Raw genomic sequence first — 24,268 nt, 5'->3', positions numbered from 1 at the left:
CAGATTTCCTGGCCCAGGTGCCCATCCAAGAGATCTGCAGATCAGCGACCTGGTCCTCGGTGCATACTTTTGCCACCCACTATGCCAGCACCCAGCATGCTCGAGATGACGCAGCTCTCAGGTAGAGCAGTGCTCCGATCAGCGATTCCTTAACTCCAAACCCACCCCCATGGGAGAGCTTGGGAGTCACCTGATTGGAAGCGACGTGAACAATCACTTGAAGAAGAAAAGATAGTTACTCGCCTTCTCGTAACTGTTGTTCTTCAAGATGCGTTGTTCACGTCCATTCCAAACCCACCCTCCTTCCCCTCTGTCAGAGTAGCCGGCAAGAAGGAACCAAAGTGGGGTCGGGTCGGTGGGTCATATATCGAGCGCCAAGAAGGCACCACTCCAGGGGGCTCTATAGCTGACCTGACAGGAGCTGCTGAGGGGAAAAGTTCCTGACTGTGTTCGTGGCGTGCACACACCTGATTGGAATGGACGTGAACACCACCTCTTGAAGAACAACAGTTACAAGAAGGTGAGTAACCGTCTTTTCTCATGCGTCGCTGAGAGTCTTGGCTAACAGCCAGCAATGGACCTAGCCTCCAGTAACTTATCTAGTTCTTTTTTGAGCCCTGTTATACTTGTGGCCTTCACAGCATCCCCTGGCAAGGAGTTCCACTGCAGCGAGAGGAAAGACCCCTCCGCTTCCCAACCTACCCCCAAACCCTGTCAACCTTCTCCTGCAGGCTCCCCACCTTCGCCCCAGAGGCCCTCCCCCGCCAATAAATGAGCTCAGGCACTCGAGGAGGGAGGGTTTAAGCTGATTTATGGCAGCAGCCGCGCGCCCTGGGCTCCAGAGTGAACCTATGTCAAGGGCCCTATGCCCCAGCTCCCCTGCATGTGCTGCAGGGCCAAGCCCAGCAGAAGGATGATGGAGCCCAGGGCCCAGACAACGCATGGGCCCAGGGGCAGTTTCGGGAGGGGTGAGGGTTTCAAAGCCTCATGCCAGCAGGGCTGGGTTGGAGGAGAGACAGCAAGTTTCACTTCTCCTCCAGCATTCTACATACACCCACTGGTGAAATGCAGCCACCTCTGGGGTGAGCACTGGCAGCTGTTTAACAGCACACACACACACAAACGCTACACGGTCAAAGCATGCTGCGTTTAACACACTACAGGGGCTATGGGGCGCTGAACAGGAGTAATCAGAGCTAGGACTTAGCCCAGACAGCGGGGTTAACCCCCTATTTCAGCACTGTACCTAATTAGGTCTATTGGTACTACAGTCAAGGACCCCAAAGGCTAGCGGCAGGCCGAGGGCCCCACCGTGTGTCCAGCTGCAGGGCCGGCGCGGCCCATGAGCAGCGGAGGAAGGGAAATGTCATGCACTTTTCCCGACCGCAGGAGAATGCCGGCCTCTCGGGCCAGCCAGGGGCCTCTGTGCTGCTTGCCGGCTTCCCTGGTTTTCTGAGACAAACTGCCCCGCAGGAGGGGCCCCTGCCCTGATTGACAAGTATTTCTACACACAGCCTCAAACACTCTGTCACCTGAGAGCCTTCCTGGCAGGCTGGGGCGGCAGGGGCTGTAGCCTGTGCCCAAAGGGGCATATCACCACCCCCTTGGAGAGGGGCTACATATAGCCCCTGCCTCCCCTCAGCCAGGCCATACCAGCTCCAAGCCCCAAAACTGCAGTCTCCTCCCTGCAGCTCTTCAGGGGGCAGTATCTGGGGCTGAGAGCCAGAGCGAAGCCTGGGGCAGGGTGCATGCAGGGACAATCCAGCCCGTGAGGGGCTCCTAGGGGGAGCCTGCCTCCTGCAGCTTCCTTGCCCTGGGGGAGGCTGCAGTGGGAGCTGAGCGCAGCAGCTGATCCCATGTCAGTCCAGGGCAGTCAACAGATGCGCCCTGCCTGTCCCCAGCTGGGTGGTTACTGAGATGGCACCCCCTCTAGGCAGCTGAGGGCACAGTTGGGGGGAGGGATAGCTCAGTGGTTTGAGCATTGGCCTGCTAAACCCAGGGTTGTGAGTTCAATCCTTGAGGGGGCCATTTAGGGATCTGGGGCAACTATGGGGGATTGGTCCTGCTTTGAGCAGGGGGTTGGACTAGCTGACCTCCTGAGGTCCCTTCCAACCCTGAGATTCTATGAAAACCACATCTGTTCAGCTAATGGTATTAGCTCTGATCTAGCACTTTCCAGCTGTAGGTCTCACTGTGCTTGACACAGGAAGGTAGCGTGGTTGTCCCCATTTTACAAATGGGGAAACTGAGGCACAGAGCACCATCTTGCCCAAGGTCATGCAGCAGAGCCAGGAATAGACCCAGGTCTCCTGAGTCCCAGTCAAGTGCTGTGTGTTCTCGGACATGCTGCCTCTCATGCTGCCAGCCACATTCAGTGCCGACTGCTCCGAGCTTGGGGCCTGCTCAGAAGCTGTGCAATGCCCCAGTAGCATCAGGGACTTTGACACAGACATGGAGCTGTGCCGAGACTGAAGTGAGATTATGGCCCCGGGGATGCTACAGTGACCTGGAGAGCAGAGTGGTGAGACTGCCCCGGGCGTCCTAGGGCACAGACCCAGCTGCTGTGCAGAGGCCCTGGGTCTGTGCCTCAGCGAGAGCTCTCTGCAGCCCGAGTTCAGAGGAGGAAAGGAGCTGGGTGGGCCCCACAGGACCAGAGATTCATTTGCCCCTGCCTCAGAATGAAGGATGACACCTCCTCAGCTACTGTACCCCTACCCCACAAATCAGGGCCTGCCTGGGGGAGGCCCAGCTCTGCACCTCGCCAGGCTCTGGTCTCCATACAGGAGCAGAGGGGATCACAGCCTGCAGGGGCCTTGGGCAAGGGGCGCAGCATGACAGAGCAGCCACAGGCAGGTGACAGCAGCTGCCTGCCCCTAGGGAAGAAACAGCATGGACGTGGGGGTGTGGGGGGCGATGAGCAGCCGGGGGGGGGTGAGCAGGTGTCTGGCCAAAGAGACTCTGAAGTTTGAAGAGATCTGGGCTCCATTTAGTCACTGCAGCACCACCCCCTGTTCTTTGTGCATGTCCCCCCATGTCAATGGCGGCTCTCCCCCAGAGCAGAGGGGGTTCCCACCCAGCTCTGGACGATTCAGCTCCCCCCACTATGTCTGATCTCCACCCAGGTGGGGGCATCCTCAGCCACATGCTGCTGCCCCAGCCCCTGTAAACAGGAGCCTGGGGTCTCTGCACAGAGGCCCGGAGTCACAGCTGCAGTGCCCCATTAGCGGGGGGGCTGGAACATGCTGCAGCAGCACAGTGCCTGCAGGTACCTCCCTGCCCCCCTCATGGGAACCGCCTGCCCTGCGCTCAAAGCCCCCCTGCGGCGGGGCAGCCTAGACCTGGCCATAGCGGACGATCTCGCTGAGGTCGTAGCCGGTCGCAGCGAAGGAGTTTCCCTCGGGGTCACAGAAGCGGGCGCCGCAGAGCTGGGTGTCAGGCACGCACTCCGAGTGGCAGTGCTCGATCTGCAGGGGGCAGGAGAGAGCACCCTTGGACCACGCAGCCCAGCCGGGCCCCCAGGCTTCCCCGCAGCAGCCTCGCCTGGACTCCCGCACTCCCCCAGGGGGATGGGCACGAGGCCCCCTCGCGTGCAGGCGCCCCCTGCAGGCTGCAGCAAGAGGACACGGCCGTGTTTCGTCTAAACGTTGGGGGCTGGAATGTCACAGGGATACAAGAACCATGCTTGGGGTCTCTCTCCCCTCCCCAGCATCCAGCCCCTCCCTTGCTGCAACACCAGCCCCAGGCCTGGGGCAGCGCCAAGGGAAAGGGAGGCAAAGCATGGCCTCCCCAGGCTGCCAGCCAGTTGGCTCAGAGGGATTTCAGTGGGGAGGAGGATGTGGTCAGTGGAAGAGGGGGAGAGCAGGGGCAGACAGAGCAGCTATGGGCAGCTGACAGAGGTGTAGGCTGGGGGCAGGGGTAGCAGGGCGGGCCCTGTGGAGGGAAGAGGAGATCACACTCAGCACCTCAGTGACAGAACTGGAATAGCACAAGGGGTGTGGTCACGCCAGGGCCCATGGAGTTATGGGGGCCCCACTGAGGGGCTGCTGGGAGAGTACGACAAGCTGGCCCCATGGGGCAGGAGGGTGGCTGGGATAAGGGGGCCCCTCTGGCATCAGCAACTGGCAAAGAGGTGCAGAGGTGTGGGGAATCATAGTGTGGGGGAACATGCAGGGGAGTGGGGGGGTTCTAGATGTGGGTCAGACAGCCCCCCCAGAGACAGAGGGCAAGGTAAAAGCATTGGCTGTTTTGTGTGCAGCATGGAAGTGTGGGGAATTTGGGAGGGTTGGGGGAGGGGGAGCTAGATCAAACCTGGGTGGAGCTGTTGAGGGTGGGGGATGGGGATTGGAGGGCAGCTTGGGGAGTTTGGATCAGAGCCAGGAGGATAGGGGAGTGGGCAGGGGTTGGTGCAGAGCTGGAGGAGACTAGTGGGAACCTCTGAACCACAGCTGGGGGGTGGATCAGAGCAGTGGGGGCAGGAGGGGAGCTAAAAGCCCTGGAGGGGTGCATGGATTGAGGGAACTAGGCAGGGGCAGTGGTGAGCTGGACTGAGGCTGTGAGGGAGGTGGCTTTTGGAATCAGGAAGGGGGCCTAGGCCCCTCACCTATTCTTGCCCCAGGATCCTCTGTGGCCTTTTTGCTCCACTAGACCACCTAGTCCCAGCTCAGCCTCACAGCTCCTTGTGGCAGTGGTGGAATTTCACAGGGGGGAAACTGAGGCACAACGGAGCAGTGACTGGCTGAAGGTTGCACTGAGAGTCCATGGCAGAGCCAGGACTGGAACAGAGGAGCTCCTGGCTCTCAGCCCCATGCTCAGATCATTAGACCCCACGGTTCTCTGCAGGGGTGTGTGAACATCACAGCACTGGCCCCTCACCTCAATGTCCCCGGTGTCTGGGCTCCGGCTGAGTTTCCAGATCTGGACATAGGAATCCTCGGCACCCGACAGCAGCTGCAGTGGGAGGCAGAACAGAGGCGGTGAGGGGGGCTGCAGGCTCCCGGGGTGGCTGGGGGGCTCTGAGCTCGGGCCCACTGTGCAGGGAGCAGAGCCTCCCAGCACAGGTGAAGCCTGCTGCATGCAGCAGCTGAGGCAGTTCTATTCCTTGGCCCACTGGCTCTGGGGCTGGGGCCTCTCTCCCTGGGGCAGGACAGCAGGCACCACCTGGGGCAGAGGGCAGCAGAATGCAATGGTATGTGTGTGCCCCCTGCTGGCTAGTGTGGGAGCTGCAGCTCGTCCCAGCCAGAGCGGAGGATTCAGGCAGGCAGGCAGAGGAGATGAGCCAGGCTGGGTTCAGAAGGCTGGCTGGCTGGCAGGCTGGCAGGGGGCGCTGTGCAGCTGGGGGACTGCCTGGGAGGCCTTGGGCAGGTTTACCTTCCCCGTCAGGGGTGCCAGGTCCAGGGCATAGATCCAGCGAGCATGGGCGCTGACTGTGGCACGAAGGGCCCCGCTCGAGGCCTCGTACAGCCGGATCTGCCCATTCCCATAGCCAGCAGCAATGACCCCGTTCCACAGCTTCACCGAGGAGCAGGTCCACCTGGGCACAAAGGAGACGCGTCAGCCACACTTGCTCCACTTGGTGGGGGGGCGGGGTAGTTCTGGGCTTCCCCCTCCCCCCCAACACACTGTCCCCACTGCATCAGAGTGACCTCTCTGCAGGTATTCCTCCCCCATCACCTGGGGCCCACCTCTAGCAGGGCCCAGGGGGAGGACACTGGGCTCATCTCACTGCCCCAAGGAGCTGTGGGAGCCCCCTGCCCGGCCTTACCCAAAGGCAGAGATTTTGGTGAGCAGGGAGAACTCCTCCTTGGACCTCCAGACACACAGAGCCCCGGAGTCATCCGCAGTCACCAGGTCAGCAGCCCCACCCTGCAACGGGAGGAGACCGTCAGTGCCGTGCCATGGGACCCCTCTCAGCCAATCGGAGCACGGGGAAGTCAGCAATTAGGAAGGATACTACAGAGTAATCAGTCACCAAATAGCTCTTTCCCAGAAGTGCAGTAAAGTTGCTTTACAACCTACTCTCCTCAGCCAATGAGCTCCCAGAAAACGGACACTGACCTGTCCTTCTCCAAATAACTAATGAGCTGGTGCACGTTGCTGTCCTCTAGTGGGTGGACTGAGAACTGTTCAGCTGTGTGTCACGTCCCCTATCGTGCGAACAGCGAATGGAGACTCTCCTTTGGTTCCAGTGGGCAGGGCCTGGGCTTTAGGAGTGCGAGGATCTGAGGGGTGCTGTGTTATGCAGCATAGGGACACCCACGTGCCAGGTGACTGTGGATTTGAGCCGTCTCTTGCTCTTTCATCCCAAAGGGTTTTACTGGCTGCTGTCTCTGGAACGAACAATGGCCCCAGTGGGAACATGTGAGGCGAGACAGGGATGTGGGGAGCTCTGGTTAAGGGTGATGAGGGAGAGACACTGAGGGAGTGGATACAGTCCGACCTCGCTAATAAATGGCCTTGAGTCCAGGGAGGCTTTCATATCCCCAGCTGGCTGAGAGACCGGTGCTGGCACAGGGCTTAGGCTAAGTAGATGACTAAAGTGCTGTATCCATCGATGTAATTGTTCCAATGTCTTTATTATTAAGCTGTCCTCATTGTCTTGAGCTGGTCAGTTGCTATTGTTATTTTCCTGCTGACAACTGTCTAACGATGGACAGTGTCTTCAGCGTTTAATGCTGTGAACCTGTTTGTCTTTCCCAGCACTCTTTTCGCTCTCTTTGTTCTTTATGGCACGTTCCTCCTGGAGTCGCTTGTTCTTGTTTCAGTTTAGTTTTGTGTTTCTCTCCTATTTTCTGCTATGTCTCCTCCGATAACCGTTTGTTGGGATGATTCTTCCCGAATCCCAGCACTGCAAAAGTTTTGGTGAAAGTTTCCTTTAGCTGTTTCCATTTGCCGTCTACCATTCCCTCATCTTCAAACATCCAGTATCTATTTGCTAGCACAATTCTAAACTCTTGTTGTGTTGTCATCTGTTTTAGCTTGGTGATGGCAGCCTTTGAATGGTGAGCCGGTGGCCAATCCCCTAGCTAGAGAAGAGGAGATCTGGGCATGGAACGAGGACCTCTCCCCAGAGCAGAAGCAGAGAGGGCAGTCAATTGATTAAAAAGCAGAAAAGCAACAGATCTAGATAACTTTCCAAAGGAGGATCTTACAGCAGGTGTGAAGAACACAGCAGCCGTTTTGATAGGCCTCTTACAAAAGAGATGGGCAAATACCAAATGAATGGGAAAAGGGTTCTATGGTGAACGTGTTCAAGAAAGGAGACCTCAATCAGTGTAAAAACCAGAGGGGCAGCCTGCATTCAATTGTTGTGTATCCCAAGTGAGGTGTTCAAATGTACTATTCTAGACAGAGTAAAGAAAGGGGTAGATTCAAGGTTATGACAAGAACAGGCAGGGTTTGGACAGGAGAAATCATGTATGATCCAATAGTAATTTTGCATATCATCACAGAACTGCTGATTGAATGGCAGTCACCACTTCATATGAATGGTGTGGATTTCCAAAAATCCACACCATTTGATGCCGTGGATAAAACAGGTTTATGGAAGCTGCTATGCCACTATGGAAAGCCTCAGAAATTTGTGAGCATCATTCAGAGCGTCTATGAAAATATGACCTGCCAGGCAATACATGACAGTGAACTGACTAAACCATTCAAGGTTACTATGAGCATCAGGCAAGGATGCTTTGTGTCACCTGTGATCTTTTTACTGGTAGTGAATTGGGTAATGAGAGACCACAGAACAACCAAGTGGGAGACAATGGACTTTCACACAGAAGTCAGAGGACCTTGATCTTGCAGATAACCTCAACTTGCTATCCTGCACCCATAGAGACATGCAAGCTAAAATAAATAATCTCTAGGCCTGTGCACAATTAGGAGGGTTGAAAATCAACACCGAGAAAACTCAAACCATGAGAATCGACACACAACAAGAAACACCAACACTACTTTCTGGGACCGACATGGGAGAGAGGTCCGATATTTCATGTATCTTGGCAGCACTGCAAGTAGAAGAGGTGGAGCAGACAAAGACATTACAGCCAGAATAGCAAGAGCCAGAGTGGCCTTTGTATCTCTAAGGCCGATCTGGAGAAACAGAAATCTTGCCTCCAAACTAAATTTTGGATATTTAACATCATTGTAAAGTTGGTCTTGCTATATGGCACTGAAACCTGGAGACATATTAAGATCTTACTATCTAAACTCCAAGTTCTCAGTTGCCTTAGACAAACCCTCTATATCAGATAGCCAGAAAAAATCACGAACAAAGAACTCTGGAGGAGGACGAAACAAAAACTAACAAAAATGGAGTTGGCTTGGACATTCATGGAGCAAGGACCTGCATAATGTAACAAGAGAGGCACTGAACTGGAACCCCTAGGGCAAAAGGCAACGAGGTAGCCCAAGGATAACAGAAGCAGAATTGAAAACTATTCAAGTGATATGAAAAAAAGCTAACATTGTGGCAGGAGACTGGCAAGGAAGGACAGCTATGGTGAAGGCCCTATGCTCCACATGGACTAGAGAGGCATAAGAGAACAGAGAGTAGGGTTTGAGCCACCTACTGTACCCATCCTGCAGGGACTATACCAACCCTGGGAGGGATCAACGAGCTGTCTTTGCTGTGGCTGGGTGGGAGTGAGGCGTCTTTACAGACCTCTGGTGCACAGTAAGGACCACCCTGGCCGCTGGAAAGCCTCGGCGCAAAAGGTATTGGTCTGGGCTCTCCCAGGAAGGGCTCTGACATCATTAGTGTCCAGGCAGAGCAGGTGGGGCCTCAGCTTTGAGTCTCCCCCAGTGGGAAGCACATGGGAAAGAGGAAGGGCTGACAGACTGGTTTCGAGTTGGCTGTAGGCATCCCCCAAGGAAGGAGGGGCCCAACTAGCTGCTCTGGCATTTTGCAACCCGGCTGTAAGCCATGTGGCCTGGCCTGGGCAGCCATCCATTCGTGCTGAGCCTGGGATAGGAGCTGTGCGCAGTGCCGGGGGCTCCATACCGGGTTCTCCCCGACCTCCGAAGCGATGTCAGTGATGGAGTCGCGATGCTCCTCCAGGACTTCGCTCAGTGTGATGTTTGTTCCCTTGCTGGGGATGTCAAACACCAGCACCAGTCCCGATGAAGTCCCTGTGAACAAGCAAGGGAGATGTCACTGGCAGTCAGTTATCAGACCCCAACCCACTCTGCTCTAGGAACCAGCTTCCTGGTCTTCCCGCCTCTGGGAACCAGTCTCCACACTCCACCCCTAACCAGGTCCTCAGCCCTCACCTCAATAACTCCTTCAGCTTCAGGAGCCTGAATAGACCCTTCTTCCCATTCCCCACACACTCCACTCCCATCCTCCTGGGCCCAAGTGTCCCTAGTGCAGCACATCCACAGCCCAGCCCCCTCACCCAGCTGCTGTATGCAGCCCCTCTGCTTCCCCGCTAATCCCAGACCTCTCCTCCCCTGACCACCTGGCCTCAGCCCTACCATGCAGAAGATTAGGTGCCCAGTTGCTGCACCTGTAGATACCAGAGATCCTATTCCTTGCCCCTCACTCCCTTCCCCAGCCTCCAGTTTCCCTACCCCACTCACCCACACAGATGAAGTGCCCACTGGCTGCAGCAATCCCTCGAGCAAACACTGCCTGGGCTGGAAGGAAATGAAAGCCCCATTACACCCCTGCAGCAGCTCCTACCCCAAAGCTCGATGGAGACCCCAGGCCACAAGGGGGATACTTTGAAATCAGGGCCACAAGGTATGAGGGATCCAGACACCCTGATTTAAGGCCAGATCACAGAGAAACTACGCATCGTCCAGCCAGAAGGGAACACTGGGGTCACCTTGTCTGATCTCCTGCATGACATGGGCAATAGACATCCTGGAATTAATTCCTAAATAAAACATCCTCCCTTCTGCTGGATCCCTGGGCCAGAACCCCCCATGGGCTATTGGCTCCTGGGGTGGAGGAAGCCAAACTGTGCTACACAAAATCCATGACCATGGTTCATCCTGCCCTTCCAAGGTAGTTGTTGGCAGGAGGGAGAGCTCTGCAGAGCCCTCCTCCCGAGGCTCCTACTGCATCACTGCCCCCAGCTGGGATCTATCTTTACCTGGCGGTGGTTCCAAGACATCCAGGGCATGCCAGTAAACCATGATGGAGCCATCTGACTCATACATCTGGGGAGTGAAAACACCTCGTCAGCTCGCAGCAGAGTCACTTCCGGGTGGGGTCGATGAGCCTGAAGCCATTAGGAGAAACCCCGAGTGCTGCCCCCACAAAGCTTTCCAGAGATGGGGGAGGCACCCCTGTGACCTGGGGCCCTCAAAGTCCCTGACTACAAGGACCTCCAGAAGGCACCTTGTAACAGGTAGCTGCCAAGATGGGCCAGGAGGCCTGGGGCTAGCCAGCCCTGTTCAACTAGCCGCATCTGTGCAGGGGCATGGGAAGAGTTTTTACAGGGGGAGTGCTGAAAGCCAGTGACCAGACGTGATGGGAGCTAGGTGTTTGGTTGCTATTATTGCTTCAAGCCAGGGGCCACACCCATAGCTCCAGCACCCCGTGCCTGTGCCATAATTAGATGGCTGGACTACTTGGGCTGACAGTCTGAATCCCCTGAGCCTTATAAGAGGGCAGAGAGAACACAGTTTGATCGAGGATTGACAGGCAAGGGCAAGCTGTGTCCCTGACGAAGGAGTGCAGGGAAGCAGTGCTCTATCTCAGAACGAGGAGATTAGAGAAAACTGAGAAGGGACAGGGAACTGAGCCTGAAGGCTGGGCTGAAGAGGGGCCCAAGTGGGATGGAAAAAAATCTTTTGTTTGTTTGGGACTTTTGTTACCCTGGAAGGGAACTGCACTGTGAGAATGACCCAGCTCGAGGCCTGAGCCATGTGAAATGCTGGGAGAGACAGAAAACCCTGGTGAAGGGAAACTGAGGCAGGAAGTGCCTGCAGAGCCAGACTTCCCCAGCAGAGGGTACTATGGGGCAGTCATGCCCTATGACATGCCTCCATTGACCTTCCTGCAGCTCAGAAGACTGGCCTTGTTCAGACAGAGCTCTCCACCACAGGCCCCGCCCACTCCCTTCCCAGAGCCTAGAAAAGGAAGCACTCTTACCTGGATGCCTTTCTGAGAGGTCAGGACCAGGAGAACTCGAGAGGGCAGGACACACCAGGAGGCCTGAAAGGGAAAGGAATTGTTGCAGCCAACACGGGGTAATTCTATATTATACCTTATCCTAACAGCTAAAGAGGAACTGATCACAGAACCACAAGTTAATGGTAGCTTACGCACAAATGATCATGACTTGATCCCATTTATAATGTACAAACAGAATAAAGTCCAGACCAGTAATAGATATACTTGGTGCTTTAATAAGGCCAATTTCACGAAGCTGAAAATGATTATGGGCCAAATCAGCTGGGAGGAAGAATTTAACCCAAAAAGTGTGAATGATGATTGAGAATCATTTAAGAACACCTTTCTAGATGCCCAAAAGCCACACTTGAGGAAGAAGGCTGTGCTGGTTTAAAAAAAAAAAACCAACCAGGTTTAGAGAGGAAGTGAAGGCAGCTGTAATATATAACAAAGGGAAGAAGGGAGAAGTTGATAGTAATAAATATAAATCAGAAGTGTAAAATTGTAGAAAATTGATACGGGAACTCAAAGGACACGAGGAAAAAATATATGGCCAGCAGAGTTAAGAACAATAAGGAGTTTTAAAAATATATTAGGAACAATAAGAATCCTGACAATGGTACTGGTCTATTACAGGGGTCTCAAACATGCAGCCCGCAGAGCTTTTTCCTGCGGCCATCAAGCTCCCCTTCCCCTTCGCTCCCGCGCGCCGCATCCCCGCTCCTCTGCCTGCCTCCAGGCGCTTCCCGCCATCAAACACCTGTTGGCGGCGCTTAGCGCTTTACAGGAGGGAGTGGGGAGGAGCAGGGAGCCGTGACCTCAGGGGAGGAGGCGGAGAAGAGGCGGGGCAGGGGCGGGGATTTGGGGAAGAGGTTGGAATAGGGGTGGGGAAGGGGCGGAGTTGGGGCAGCGCTTTTGTATCTTTATATGAAAAGGTGTCTGTGATGCAGCCCTTGGGCCAATGTACTAGTCCTCATGTGGCCCTCGTGGTGATTTGAGTTTGAGATCCCTGATCTACTACTAGATGGAAATGGTAGAATTATCAATATTAATGCAAAAAAGGCAGATGTGTTCAATAAATATTTCTGTTTTGTATTTGGGGGGAAAGAAAAGATGATGCAGTCTCATCATACAGTGATAACACTCCTTTCTGTGAGTATCTCTGGAGGATATTAAACAGAAGCTACTAAAACAAGCCACTTTTAGATCAGCTGGCCCAGAAAATGTGCATCGAGGAGTTTTAAAAGAGCTGGCTGAGGCGCTCACTGGACCATTCATGTTGATTTTTTTTTAAAAAAATAAGTCTTGGCACACTGGGAAGTTCCAGAAGAAAGCTAATGTGCCAATTTTTAAAAAGGTAAACAGGATGACTCAGGTAATTGTCAGGCTGATAGGCCTATATTGATCCCAGGCAAGATAATGGAGCAACTGCTAGAGTACTCAGTCAATAATGAACTAAAAGAGGGTAATATAATTAATGGAATTCTATGGAAAAACAGATCCTGTCATACTAACTTGACTTTTTTTTTATGAGATTACAAGTTTGGTTGATAAACGTAGTAGTGTTGAAGTAATATACTTAGATTGCTGTAAGGCGTTTGAGTTGGTACCACACGACATTTTGATTAAAAAACTAGAATGACATCAAATGAACATGACACACATAAAATGGATTAAAAACTGGCTAACTGATGGGTCCCAAAATATACCTGTAAATGAGAAATAGTCACCAACCGAGTGTGTTTCCAGAGGGGTCCTGCAGGGATTAGTTCTTAGCCCTATGTTACTTAACACGTTTGTTAGGAACACTAATAAAAATCTGCAGATGACACAAAAATTAGGGGAGTAGTAAACAATGAAGAGGACAGATCATTCATACAGAGCAATTTAGCCCTCTTGGTACAGTGGATGCCATAAACAATGTGTGTTTTAATACGGTTCAATGCAAACACTTGGGAACAAAGAATGCAGGCTGTACTTACAGGATAGGAGACTATCCTGGGAAGCAGTGACTCTGAAAAAGATTTGGGGGGGTGGTAGCGAATCAGCTGAACATGAGCTCCCTGTGCAACACTGCGGCCAAAAGGTCTAATACAATTCTGGGATGCATAAATGCTAGAGAGGTTATTTTACCACTCTATTTGGCACGGGCATGACTGCTGCTGGAATACCGTGTCCAGGTCTGGTGCTCACCATTCAAAAAGGATGTTGATAAACTGGGGGGGATTCAGAGATGAGACACAGGAATGATTACAGGATTAGGATGCCATTTAATGATAGTCAAGGAGCTCAATCTATTTAGCTTAAAGATAGAGTTAAGAGATGACTTGATTAAAGTACCTACACGGGGAACAAATACTTAGTAATGGGGCCTTCAATCTAGGAGAGAAAGGTATGACATGATCCAATGGCTGAAAGTTGAAACTAGACAAATTCATATTGGAAATAAGGCATATTTTTTTTTAACAGTGAGAGTAATTAACTATGGGAACAATTTCCCAAGGGGTGAAGTGGATTCTCCATCACTGGTGATTTTTTTAAATCAAGACTGGCTGTTTTTCTAAAAGCTCTGCTCCAGGAATTATTGTGGGGCTGATCTCTGGCCTGTGTCGTACAGAAAGTCAGATTAGCTGACCACACTGGTCTCCTCTGGCCTTACAGTCTAGGAAAGCAGGTCAGCGAGGGCCAGGCAGAGAGGGGAAAGGAGCAAGAAGCCTGCACTGCTCTCCAGGAGACAGGGTCATGAGTTAAAGCCTATCACGTAGGATCCTAGAAGCTAGAGACAATCTGTGAAGACCCCTCTCCCCAAGCTTAGGGCTCCTCCAGTACCAAGTGGCTGGAGGAGGTTGGTCTAGCCAGCGTTTGGGGGCAATGTGCAATGCTGGCTGGATTGGAGACGTTTCGGGGTGGCCCTGGCTTGACCCTAAACTGCCCCCGGAGTCCTACCAAGGCGGCTGTGGCCTCCGGGGAGGAAGGAGAGAGCTGTTCCCCCCAGGGAAGGGCAGGGGAAGTGAGGCCGAGTCATGAGCCCACAGTGAGTTAGCGCAGACCCGGGGAGAACCCAGGAGCCCTTTCTTACGCTGCCGCGAGCCCTAACCACCCAGCTACTCCGGGTCTGTGCCCGCCGGCCCCCCGGCCCGACCCCGCTCCAGGGCCTGGCCCCCGGCCCCTACTCCTCCCCTCGGGTCGGGCTGGGCTTAGGGCGTGTCCGAGCCTGGCGGGAGCTGCCCTTGGCTGTGCCCCACGGGTGGGTCCGAACTCAGGGCCCCGCGGGCCGGGGAGCCCTGTGAGCGCCAGCCCTGCCCCGGGGAGCCGGGGGCTCCCGGGCCGCCCCCTACCTGGGTGACGATGGAGGCGCTGACGGCCAGGCCGCCCTCCGTGGCCTGCAGCTGGCGGTGGGAGACGCTGAGCCCGTCGGCCGCGGCGCTGGCCAGGCTGACGGTGCTGCCGTGCACGGCGGCGAAGTAGGTGAGCGGCTTGTCGCGCAGGGGCAGCACGCTCAGGTTGTTGTACAGCGCCGAGCTGCTGCTCTTCAGCGGGACGCTCCGCTCCCTGCGGTACATCCTGCGGGAGCGGGCGGGGGGGCCGGGCCACGCGCACTGGGCGGGGGGCTGGGGGGGGCCGGGGCCACGCGCACGCGGGGGGGCGGGGCCGGGGCAGAGCCCGAGCCAGGGGGCCGAAGGGGGCCGCGATCCCTCCCGCTCACCCCGTGTCCCCCGCTGCCATGGAGACGGCGCAGCGGGTGGTCAGGGCGCGGGCGTCGCACCGCGATGACATCACGGGCCGGGACGGGGCTGGCGTTGCCTTGGTGACGGGGACGCAGGCAGCGGAAGGGGGGCAGGGGCTGCGGGGGCTCCAGCCGGCTCGGTGCGGGGCCGGGGGGTGCAAGGGTGGCTGGGAGGGGGCAAGGTCGGGAGTGGGGGTGCAGTGGGGGTGGAGGGGGCCGAGGGTGGGGGGTGCAATGGTGGCTGGGAGGGGGCACGGTCGGGGGTGGGGGGTGCAGTGGGGGTGGAGGGGGCCATGGCTGGGAGGGCGGTGCTGGCTGTGGGGGGGTGCAAGGATGGCTGGGAGGGGGCACGGTCGGGGGTGGGGGTGCAGTGGGGGTGGGGGGGGCCATGGCTGGGAGGGTGGGGATGGGGGGTGCAAGGGTGGCTGGGAGGGGGCACGGTCGGGGGTGGGGGTGCAGTGGGGGTGGAGGGGGCCATGGCTGGGAGGGTGGGGGTGGGGGGTGCAAGGGTGGCTGGGAGGGGGCACGGTCGGGGGTGCAGTGGGGGTGGAGGGGGCCATGGCTGGGAGGGTGGGGGTGGGGTTGGGGGGGTGCAATGGTGGCTGGGAGGGGGCACGGTCGGGGGTGGGGGTGGAGGGAGCCATGGCTGGGAGGGTTGGGGTGGGGTTGGGGGGGTGCAATGGTGGCTGGGAGGGGGCACGGTTGAGGGTGGGGGTGCGGTGGGGGTGGAGGGGGCATGGCTGGGAGGGCGGTGCTGGCTGTGGGGGGTTCAATGGTGGCTGGGAGGGGGCACGGTCGGGGGTGAGGGTGCAGTGGGGGTCGAGGGGGCCATGGCTGGGAGGGTGGGGGGGTGCAATGGTGGCTGGGAGGGGGCACGGTCGGGGGTGGGGGTGCAGTGGGGGTGGAGGGAGCCATGGCTGGGAGGATGGTGCTGGGGTTAGGGGGGTGCAATGGTGGCTGGGAGGGGGCACAGTTGGGGGTGCAGTGGGGGAGGGGGCCATGGCTGGGAGGGTGATGCTGGCTGTGGGGGGTGCAATGGTGGCTGGGAGAGGGCACGGTTGGGCGTGGGGGTGCCCTTTACATCTGAAGAGCTAGCCCCACCCAGCAGAAGGCCCAGCAGCACAAAGGTGCTGGAGGGGAGGCCAAGACCACAGGCCCCCACCTGCAGCCTCTTCAACCTATTGAATTGCCTGCTTGCTTGTCCTCCTTGTCCCAGCGTCAGTTGCCAGAACTCCCTGCATTCTGTGTCCAGCGAAGGTCCCCAGCGCTAAGGACAGGGAATACCACTCGAGCCCAGTCCTTCCTGGGGAACATTCTAGCACCCAGGCGTCCTGACTCCCAGACCCCTGCTCTAACCATTAGAACTTGCTGTCTCCCAGATACCAGAACGACACTCACATGAACCCCTGCACAGATCCTTGTCACCAGTCCCTGGTGTCCCTGTGAGGAGTGGATGGGAGAGGCATCAGGGCATTGCCTTTGGAGCATAACGTGCTCACAGTCCCTGTGGCCGTTGCATCCATTTTAAAGCACAGTGTACAGTGCTAGGAACTGCATGGGGCCTGTAGGCCATACTGGCTTGGTCCTTCACTCAGTGTTATCCCCAGCTGGTGGCCCTGTCTAGCCCCATGTTGCTCATTGCCCTGGGTAGACCCCATATAAAATGATGGGGGTCTAAATGAGCTGTTACCACTCAAGAAAGATCTTAGAGTCGTTGTGGGGAGTTCTCTGAAAACATCCACTCAATGTGCAGCGGCCGTCAAAAAGCGAACAGAATGTTGGGAATCATTAGGAAAGGGATAGATAATAAGACAGAAAATATCATGTTGCCTCTGTATAAATCTATGGTGCGCACAAGTCTTGAATACTGCCTGCGGATGTGGTCGCCCCATCTCAAAAAAGATATATTGGAATTGGAAAAGATTCAGAAAAGGGCAACAAAAATGATTAGGGGTATGGAACAGCTTTTGTATGAGGAGAGATTAATAAGACTGGGACTTTTCAGCTTGAAAAAGAGGCGACTAAGGGAGGATATGATAGAGGTCTATAAAATCATGACTGGTATGGAGAAAGTAAATAAGGAAGTGTTATTTACTTCTTCTCATAACAAAAGGTCACCCAATGAAATTAATAGGCAGCAGGTTTAAAACAAACAAAAGGAAGTATTTTTTCACACAACACACAGTCAGTCTGTGGCACTCTTTGCCAGAGGATGTTGTGAAGGCCAAAACTATAACAGGGTTCAAAAAAGAACTAGATACATTCATGAAGGAGAGGTCCATCAATGGCTGTTAGTCAGGATGGGCAGGGATGGTATTCCAGCATCTGTTTGCCAGCAGCTGGGAATGGGTGACAGGGGATGGATCACTTGGTGATTGCCTGTTCTGTTCATTCCCTCTGGGGCACCTGGCACTGGCCACTGTCAGAAGACAGGATACTGGGCTAGATGGACCTTTGGTCTGACCCAGCACAGCCTTTCTTATGTATGTTCTTATGGGTACAGTGCTAAAGGGATGGTGCTGATGGGCATTGTCATATTTCCCTGCAGAAAATGACGTCCCGGGACCGTGTGCCTCTCTCCAAGTCGCGGGCGGAGAAGTCACGCCCCCCCACGGTACCTATCCCTCAAGTGGATATCATTCCAGGGCGCCTCTCTGAGTCGGAATGGATCTCCCTGGTCACCATGGAGGAAGGAGAGGATGGAGTGGGAGATATCCTGGCAGGGATGATAAACCAAGTAATGGACGAGTGCTATAAAGTGTACCTGGCTCGGCAGGTGAGCATGCCAGGCCGCGGCTTTCCATGGAATCTAAGTGGTAGATGGTACAGCTCTCTTTGGTCCCAGCTTTGGGCTCAGGGCAGGACTGTTCCTTACAGGCTACTCTCCAGGGCTTTGTTCCGGCTACTTCTGAATGGCCCCAGCCGCAGGGCCATTCTTCTGCGTTCATTCTGTAGGGAGCCACTGAGAAAACTGGCTGTGTGAAACCAAGCCCTATGGTAACAGATGGAAGGGTTCAGGGAAAGGTATTGGTCCAGAGGGACCAGGCCATCTGACCCGGAGCGGCTCTATGCTGCTGCTTGCTTCATGCAGAGGAAGGAAAGCAGAGCAGGGATCCAGGACGGATCCTTCCTGTGGCCACTAGAAATGGAGCTTCTGGAGGGGATGGGGCAAGAGGTTCCTGTTGCAGTGGCCTCTGTATGACCCTGCCTTGGCTGCCCAGCTCCTTGCTCGAAGCTGGATTTGTATCCCTCTCCCTCAGGCTGAGAGCTCCTGGAACCCCAGGGGAAATCTCTTTGCTTACACAGAAGTCTTCATGCTCCCATCCACCGGCTCCCAGGCTGAGTACACCCCGAGTCACACTCAGCTCCTGCCCTCAGCCATTAGGCACTCAGATACCATGGTGATGGGTATGGTCTGATACCCCAAATAGAATGGGCATCTCCCTCCTGGCCTTCAACTCTCCTCTCAGCTCCATTATGGAGATAGTAGCCTCTGCTCTCCAGGGGTGGGACTGCGTCAAGGCTCTGGGGTGCTGAGCTTCATGCAACATGGATTATTTTACTATCTGCAGATTGCTTAGTTGGAAGGGGTACCCATCCTGACAGTCACCTCCCTGGCCACACGCCTCTCTTCTGACTCAGCACGTGAGCTGCACCAGCTTGGACTACCTTAGATTCAGTGGGCCAAAGTCAGAGGTGGCATGGACAGCAAGGGCACACTGATGGGTGGGGTGTGCCTATGGGAGTTGGGATGGAGTCTTGGTCTCCTGCCTCACTCCTAGCCAAAGTCAGGAAGCAAGTGGGTGGTGCTGGGCTCATTCTGTCTCTGCTCTGCTTTCCCAGTGCATCCCATTCACCGTCAGCCAGGCACGGGATGCCATCCTGCAGATTGCCGAATGGCGCTTCCTGGCGCGGGATGAGGGGGAGGCCACCGTGGAAGAAGATGCCACCTGGCAGGAGGAGGAGGAGCCAGTGGCCTGTGTCACAGACTCGTGGGCACAGGGCTCAGTTCCCGTTATGCGAACCAGTCTGACCCTGTTACCGCAGGGGAGAGAGGTACTCTAGCACCAGGGCTTACCTTGGGAGCACTGGCTCTGGACCAGTGGGGGGTGGGGGAAGGAAGCAGGCTGCTCCTGAGTGCTTGTCCTGACAGAGGCATTCTGGGCCTGGCAGGGCTCAAGAGACGAGACCTGAAACTGCCTTCAATCCGATTAGTACTCTAGGGCCAGATTCTGCTTGGAGCTCCACCACGGAGGAGTCCATGGAGATACAGGACCAGTCCTGCTGGGCGTGAGTCCTGGACTTCAGGCCAGAGAGACAGCCTTGAAAGACAGAATCACGGTCACAGCCTTGTAAGGCCTCCTGACCACCTGCCCCTTTAAGCCATTGCTCACTGGAGAAAGTCCTCCCGGCCTCTTGGGATTAGAGAAGCACAGTCCAGTTCCCCACTCCCATTGGCAGCAGTGGTTTGCTGAGTTCTCTTCGCTGCACCCAGTACTCTGCCCCTCAGAGTGCAAGAAGCTGAAGGAGAGTCTGTCTCAGACTCTGGTGGAGCTGTGCCCCATGCAGCTACTAGCCAGGATGCCGGGCCTTGTCTCACCTATTCAATGCCTTGGAGCAGAGGTGTGAGGGTCCCTCCTGAGGATCTCTGCCTAGAGAGGAAGGACGTTTGTGTGGCTAAGGCATTGGATTTGGACTTCGGAGATCCCTGTTCTGCCACAAGCTCCCTGGGTGGCCTTGGGTGAATCACCTAATCTCTCTGGACTTCTTTTCCCATCTGTACAATGGGGCTAGAGCTTCCATACGGTACTCACCGGGGTGTTGGGAGGACAAGTGCCCTGACACTGTGAGGCTTGGAACCTACAGGGATGAATGCCATGGAAAAAACCATCAGCCCATCCCCCAGCTTCCAGGAAACTAGGGTGCCCTTGCAGCCTATGGATCCTGCAAGTGCCTTCTTCAGTATGGAGCTGCCTGCAGAGACAACCTGTCTCAGCATGTGATGCTTCACCTTGAGCCAAACAGCCTCTGAGATTTTGTCCATGGATGAGGAGTTCCAGCCACCCCCTCTCTACCAAGCCAGTCAATAAGCGTGTCCAGCAATGCTGGGCTTTGTGCTGTGGTCATCTGACCCCTAGAAATTGCACTGGTATGCCTACCCCTCCCATGGATGATAGGCTTTCCCCCTTCCCTTCTCAGTGAGGTAGCTCATCCCCTCCCACGAGCCAAGCCAGTGAGGTTCCCACAGACATGCTGAGATTTGGGTGTGCATCAGAGCAGGCGGTGACCCCTTAATGCCCTGCCACCATGGGACAGTCAGTCAACATGGCATGTCTGTATGAGTGTAAATACTTCCTTCCCAGCTCCTGCTGGTCCTACAGCCCTTCCAACAGGTCCCATGTGCCAGAGACCCATTGTCAATAGAGCTTTGAAATGGGGCACTACCGGGACAGCAGGTAAGAGCGGGTCGGCTCCCGCACACCCAGCGCGCGCTGCAGCCTCCTTAGGCAGGGGCTGTATTCACAGAGCCGAATGCTCCAGCACCGTGCGCTCTGCGTGAGGGAGAGAGTACAGCGGTCTCTGCGGGGAACTCAGACTCTCCGCCGGTGTGAGGTGGGTTGGGCAGCTCGGTATCCTTTGCTGCCTCGTCTCTCCCCCCCACGTTGCGAGCCCGGGCTGCCGCAGCATCTGCTGCATACAAAGCTCGGTGTGTGTTTCAAAGCCAATGGAGGGACGTGTGACAGGTTCCCCCTGGGCTGCCACCTGGAACTGGAGTGCCACTGAGCCCTCTGACCCACCAGCCTGGGCTCCCTCTCACACTGGGCTGCTGTGACGATGTCCAAACCCCTCCAGCCTTAACACAGGTAGGGACACACCCAGCTGCAGTTACACACAGGCCCTCTAACTACCAGCTTCCCAGCCTAGGACCCAGAGCAGTACTGTCCTGCCCTGGTCAAATCTGGCCAGTATATGGGTTTAATACCCAGTCCGCCTCTCTCTCAGTGTGAAGAGAACAACGCACACTTGTGGTAACCAAGCAGAGATTTTCCCCAAGCACTCCAGTCAAAGCTCACTGGTTTGGATTAAAACTTAAAATAAATTTATTCACTACAAAAGATAGATTTTACGTGATTATAAGTGATAGCAAACAGATCAAAGCAGATTACCTATTAAATAAACAAAAAATGCAAACTGAGCTTAATATATTAGGTAGATTGGATATGAATTAGCAGATTCTCACCGAAAAATTATACAAGCAGGCTGCAGAGTCTTAAGGGGCAAGCTGCACTTGCTTTACAGCTTGGAAAACCTGGGCAGGGCCATCCTTGGGATTTATGGGGCCTATGCAGTATTATTAAACTGGTGCCCGTGTGCCCGACGTGGGGCACAGCGACCACTGCCGCCCACGGACCCCCAGAAGAACCCCCCCCATTGCTGACACACACCGAGCTTTGTATGCAGCAGATGCTGCGGCAGCCCGGGCTCGCAACGTGGGGGGGAGAGACGAGGCAGCAAAGGATACCGAGCTGCCCGACCCACCTCACACCGGCGGAGAGTCTGAGTTCCCCGCAGAGACCCCTGTACCCTCTCCCTCACGCAGAGCGCGCGGTGCTGGAGCATTCGGCTCTGTGAATACGGCCCCTGCCTAAGGAGGCTGCAGCGCGCGCTGGGTGTGCGGGAGCCGACCCGCTCTTACCTGCTGTCCCGGTAGTGCCCCGCATTTTCGGGTGCCCTACGCAGCCGCATAAGCTGCATATGCCTAAGGAGGGCCCTATCCCCAGATCATTCATACACAGGCTAGAAATCCCTTTATCCTGGGTCCAGCACTTCCCCCATTTCAGTCTTTGTTCCTCAGGTGTTTCAAGGAGTCGTCTTGTGAAGAACCCCAGATGATGTCACTCCCTGCCTTATATAGATTTAGCATATGGCGGGACCCTTTGTTTCCAAGCTTGGTTAGCAGACCAGTCTGTGGAAAAACACTGACATCCCAAGGTGCAGACCAGCGTCATGTGGCCTGGTCACGTGTCCTTGTAGAGTCATAGCAGCCATTACTTACAGGCTGTCTGTAGCATTCTCAGGAACGCTCCCAAGATGGGGCATAACCTTCTCCTAAGGCCTATTGTTTTTCCTAATGACCCATTACCCTGAATAGGCCCTGCCCTACCCGCTGTCTAGACTGAAAGCATCTTGTCTAGTGGGCATTACCCAGGTGTAACTACATTTGAAGTACAGACACATAGTCAGTATTTATAACTTCAGGTACAAAAATGATTCATGCATACAAATAGGATAATCATATTCAGGCAATCTTAACCTTTTCGTGACATCCTACGTGATCTGTCTTGCGTAATATGCATCATAATTATGCCATAATCCTATTGTACTGATACCACTATGAAGAATATGGGCTGCAGTGTTGCAGGATGCGGATGTGTTAGAAAGGAACAGGAATGATCCGGGGCCCAGCTCATTCCCATTTGTTGCTGCGTGCACTGAAAGGGATTTGTTTGCTGTCGGATCTTGCGACAGTCGCAGGATGTCTCACGTTGGAACATCTCTTGGAGCTGCTTGGGCAGGAGGGGTATAGAGGAGGTTCAGGGTGAACAGCAGAGTCAGTTCAGCCCTTCATTCTGCCAAGGCTGTCCACTGGGAGAGGCGCGGGAGGAGTGATGTGCCAGCATGACCTCACCAACCAGCTCCCTCTCTGACACTGAAGACCTTGATCCCAAACACCCCCTGCACTATGGCCTGGCTCTTGCCTTCCACCCATTTGCTGGGGTATGAAGAAATGGCCTTCAGGCCCTGCTAATGAGTGGGCAACAGCTTGTCCTGGGTGTGGTGGCCACTCTGGCGTGTGAAGCTGAGGCTTTCTCTTTACATTAATGGCTATTTCCAACAGGTGTCTTTGGACAAACTCCCCGAGGAAACACTTTCCCATGAGGAGACGCGGTTCTACACAGGATCCCCCGAGGTGCCAGCAGGCACCCTGTCCGAACAGCCTTCTCAGGAGGAGGGGGTCAAGTCTGCAAAGTCATCCAGGCCCCAGAATCTGCTTTCCCAGCCAGCCCCAGCCCCAGCCCCACCCCCCTTGCCTAAGACCAGAAAAGCATACAGGCCCCATCGAGGACTGCTGCACTCAGCCAGCCTTAAGAGCATGACCAGGCCCCTACAGGAGACTGAGAAGGAGCTGCTCCGGCAGCAGCTCTCACAGACCCTGCCTGAGGAATCACCACAGGAGGATCTTTGCAGCCTTCACCAGCTCCTGCCCATGTCCTGCAGCAACCTGCTGAAGATCCAGACGGGCAGGCCCCCCAAGATCAAGGATGTGATGTACAATGAGTTTGGTACAGTCATCGCCATGCCCAAGCTGGACCCAGCCCGTCTACCCAAGTGCTGGATCAAGCCCCAGGTGGAGGTGCTGGATCCAGATGTTGAGGCCAAGCGGCAGGAAGTTCTCAAAACTGTCTCCGGGCGTGGCCAGAGGAGTACGAAGTCCCATCGCCATGCAGCCCAAGGGCCAGGGGTGGGAGAGCTCATTAGCACTAAGCTGCTCCAGGACACGGGGCCCATGCGGAGTGGTGGGCTGGCCCAGGCTTTCTGTCAGAGCCACGCAGACAAGAGAGCACAGCATTTGCCTTCCAAAGGGAAAAGCCTTGAACCCAGCAGCCATGTCTACTGGAAGCCCAGCAACCTGCTGGACTCTATTGAGCTGGCCCCAGGAGTGGCAATCAGGGACAGCAGCAGTGTGAAGTGTGGGCCCCACCATGGTGCACTCTATGAAGAGGGAGGGGTAGGGGTCTTCCAAAGAAAGCTCAGGCCCATCCGCCCCAGAGTGCCCCTGCCCGCTGTTGCTGTGGAGCAGCTCATCTGTGATCACATGCCCCAGGTCTGGCCAGCAGCTCTGCTCACATCCCTCATGTCATCAGGGCCAGAGCATTTGTAAGTGCAGCATGCTCCCTGCCCTCCCCTCTGGGACTGGGCTGGTGTGCCGTACCATCGCACGGCCTGTTACAGAACCCCAGCCTCTCCAGCCAGCGTGGTGTGCAGGGGTGTCTCGCTGCGTGGCTGTGGTAACCTGCTGGTGCGTGTGACGAGGGACCTGCCTGCGCTGACCTCCTCATCTTTCCTGGCTCTTGGTAACAATAAATCCCAAGCACCCACAGCATGATTCACTTGCCTGCTTTGGTTCCACCTCCCTGCAGACCAGCACCTCTGACCCAGCAGACCCCGCAGCGTCCCGGGGACAGCCTGGGCCCCAAGGCTACAGGCCCCCTGGATGCTATTAATTTACCTGCTATAACCTCGCCCAGCTGCAGCAGGGATGATTGCTTAATGAAATGTTCCTCCTCTCTCTTTTCTCAGAGGGTCTCCATAGCCCAGTTAGCAATAGTCCCAACCCATGAGCAACGAGTCCCTGAGCA

General features: G+C 55.5%; 2 protein-coding genes across 2 annotated transcripts; one reads left to right on the top strand and one right to left on the bottom strand.

Annotated features, from left to right (window-relative positions):
- Positions 1 to 2,966: 2,966 nt before the first annotated feature.
- Positions 2,967 to 14,703, bottom strand: WDR54 (WD repeat domain 54). The gene is made up of 9 exons (XM_077816107.1): positions 14,458 to 14,703; positions 11,099 to 11,161; positions 10,095 to 10,161; positions 9,577 to 9,633; positions 8,999 to 9,126; positions 5,762 to 5,862; positions 5,368 to 5,530; positions 4,873 to 4,947; positions 2,967 to 3,464 (listed from the first exon to the last, which is right to left on the bottom strand). Exons 1-9 carry the CDS (start codon positions 14,680 to 14,682, stop codon positions 3,333 to 3,335), a joined length of 1,011 nt encoding a protein of 336 aa, XP_077672233.1. The 5' UTR covers positions 14,683 to 14,703; the 3' UTR covers positions 2,967 to 3,332.
- Positions 14,704 to 14,843: 140 nt separating this feature from the next.
- On the top strand, positions 14,844 to 23,790 carry C4H2orf81 (chromosome 4 C2orf81 homolog). Its single transcript, XM_077816194.1, has 4 exons — positions 14,844 to 14,927; positions 17,395 to 17,622; positions 18,690 to 18,902; positions 22,747 to 23,790. Exons 1-4 carry the CDS (start codon positions 14,844 to 14,846, stop codon positions 23,788 to 23,790), a joined length of 1,569 nt encoding a protein of 522 aa, XP_077672320.1.
- The last annotated feature ends 478 nt before the right edge of the window (positions 23,791 to 24,268 follow it).

The sequence above is a fragment of the Eretmochelys imbricata genome, chromosome 4 (genome assembly GCF_965152235.1).
Source record: "Eretmochelys imbricata isolate rEreImb1 chromosome 4, rEreImb1.hap1, whole genome shotgun sequence".
Lineage (NCBI taxonomy): Eukaryota > Metazoa > Chordata > Testudines > Cheloniidae > Eretmochelys > Eretmochelys imbricata.
The sequence above is the reverse complement of the archived record's forward strand: the minus strand, read 5'-3'. Positions and strand labels throughout refer to the sequence as shown.

Bases quoted from the DNA above. Each gene is read 5' to 3' on its own strand.
- WDR54 (XM_077816107.1), bottom strand. From the start codon at position 14,682: ATGTACCGCAGGGAGCGGAGCGTCCCGCTGAAGAGCAGCAGCTCGGCG. The intron at 9,127-9,576 runs GTGAGTGGGGTA...GCTTGTTCACAG, and splicing joins TGGGCACTTCATCTGTGTGG to GGACTTCATCGGGACTGGTG. The intron at 5,863-8,998 runs GTATGGAGCCCC...CTCCCGTTGCAG, and splicing joins CGGAGGTCGGGGAGAACCCG to GGTGGGGCTGCTGACCTGGT.
- C4H2orf81 (XM_077816194.1), top strand. From the start codon at position 14,844: ATGGAGACGGCGCAGCGGGTGGTCAGGGCGCGGGCGTCGCACCGCGAT. The intron at 14,928-17,394 runs GTGACGGGGACG...ATTTCCCTGCAG, and splicing joins ACGGGGCTGGCGTTGCCTTG to AAAATGACGTCCCGGGACCG. The intron at 18,903-22,746 runs GTACTCTAGCAC...TATTTCCAACAG, and splicing joins TGTTACCGCAGGGGAGAGAG to GTGTCTTTGGACAAACTCCC.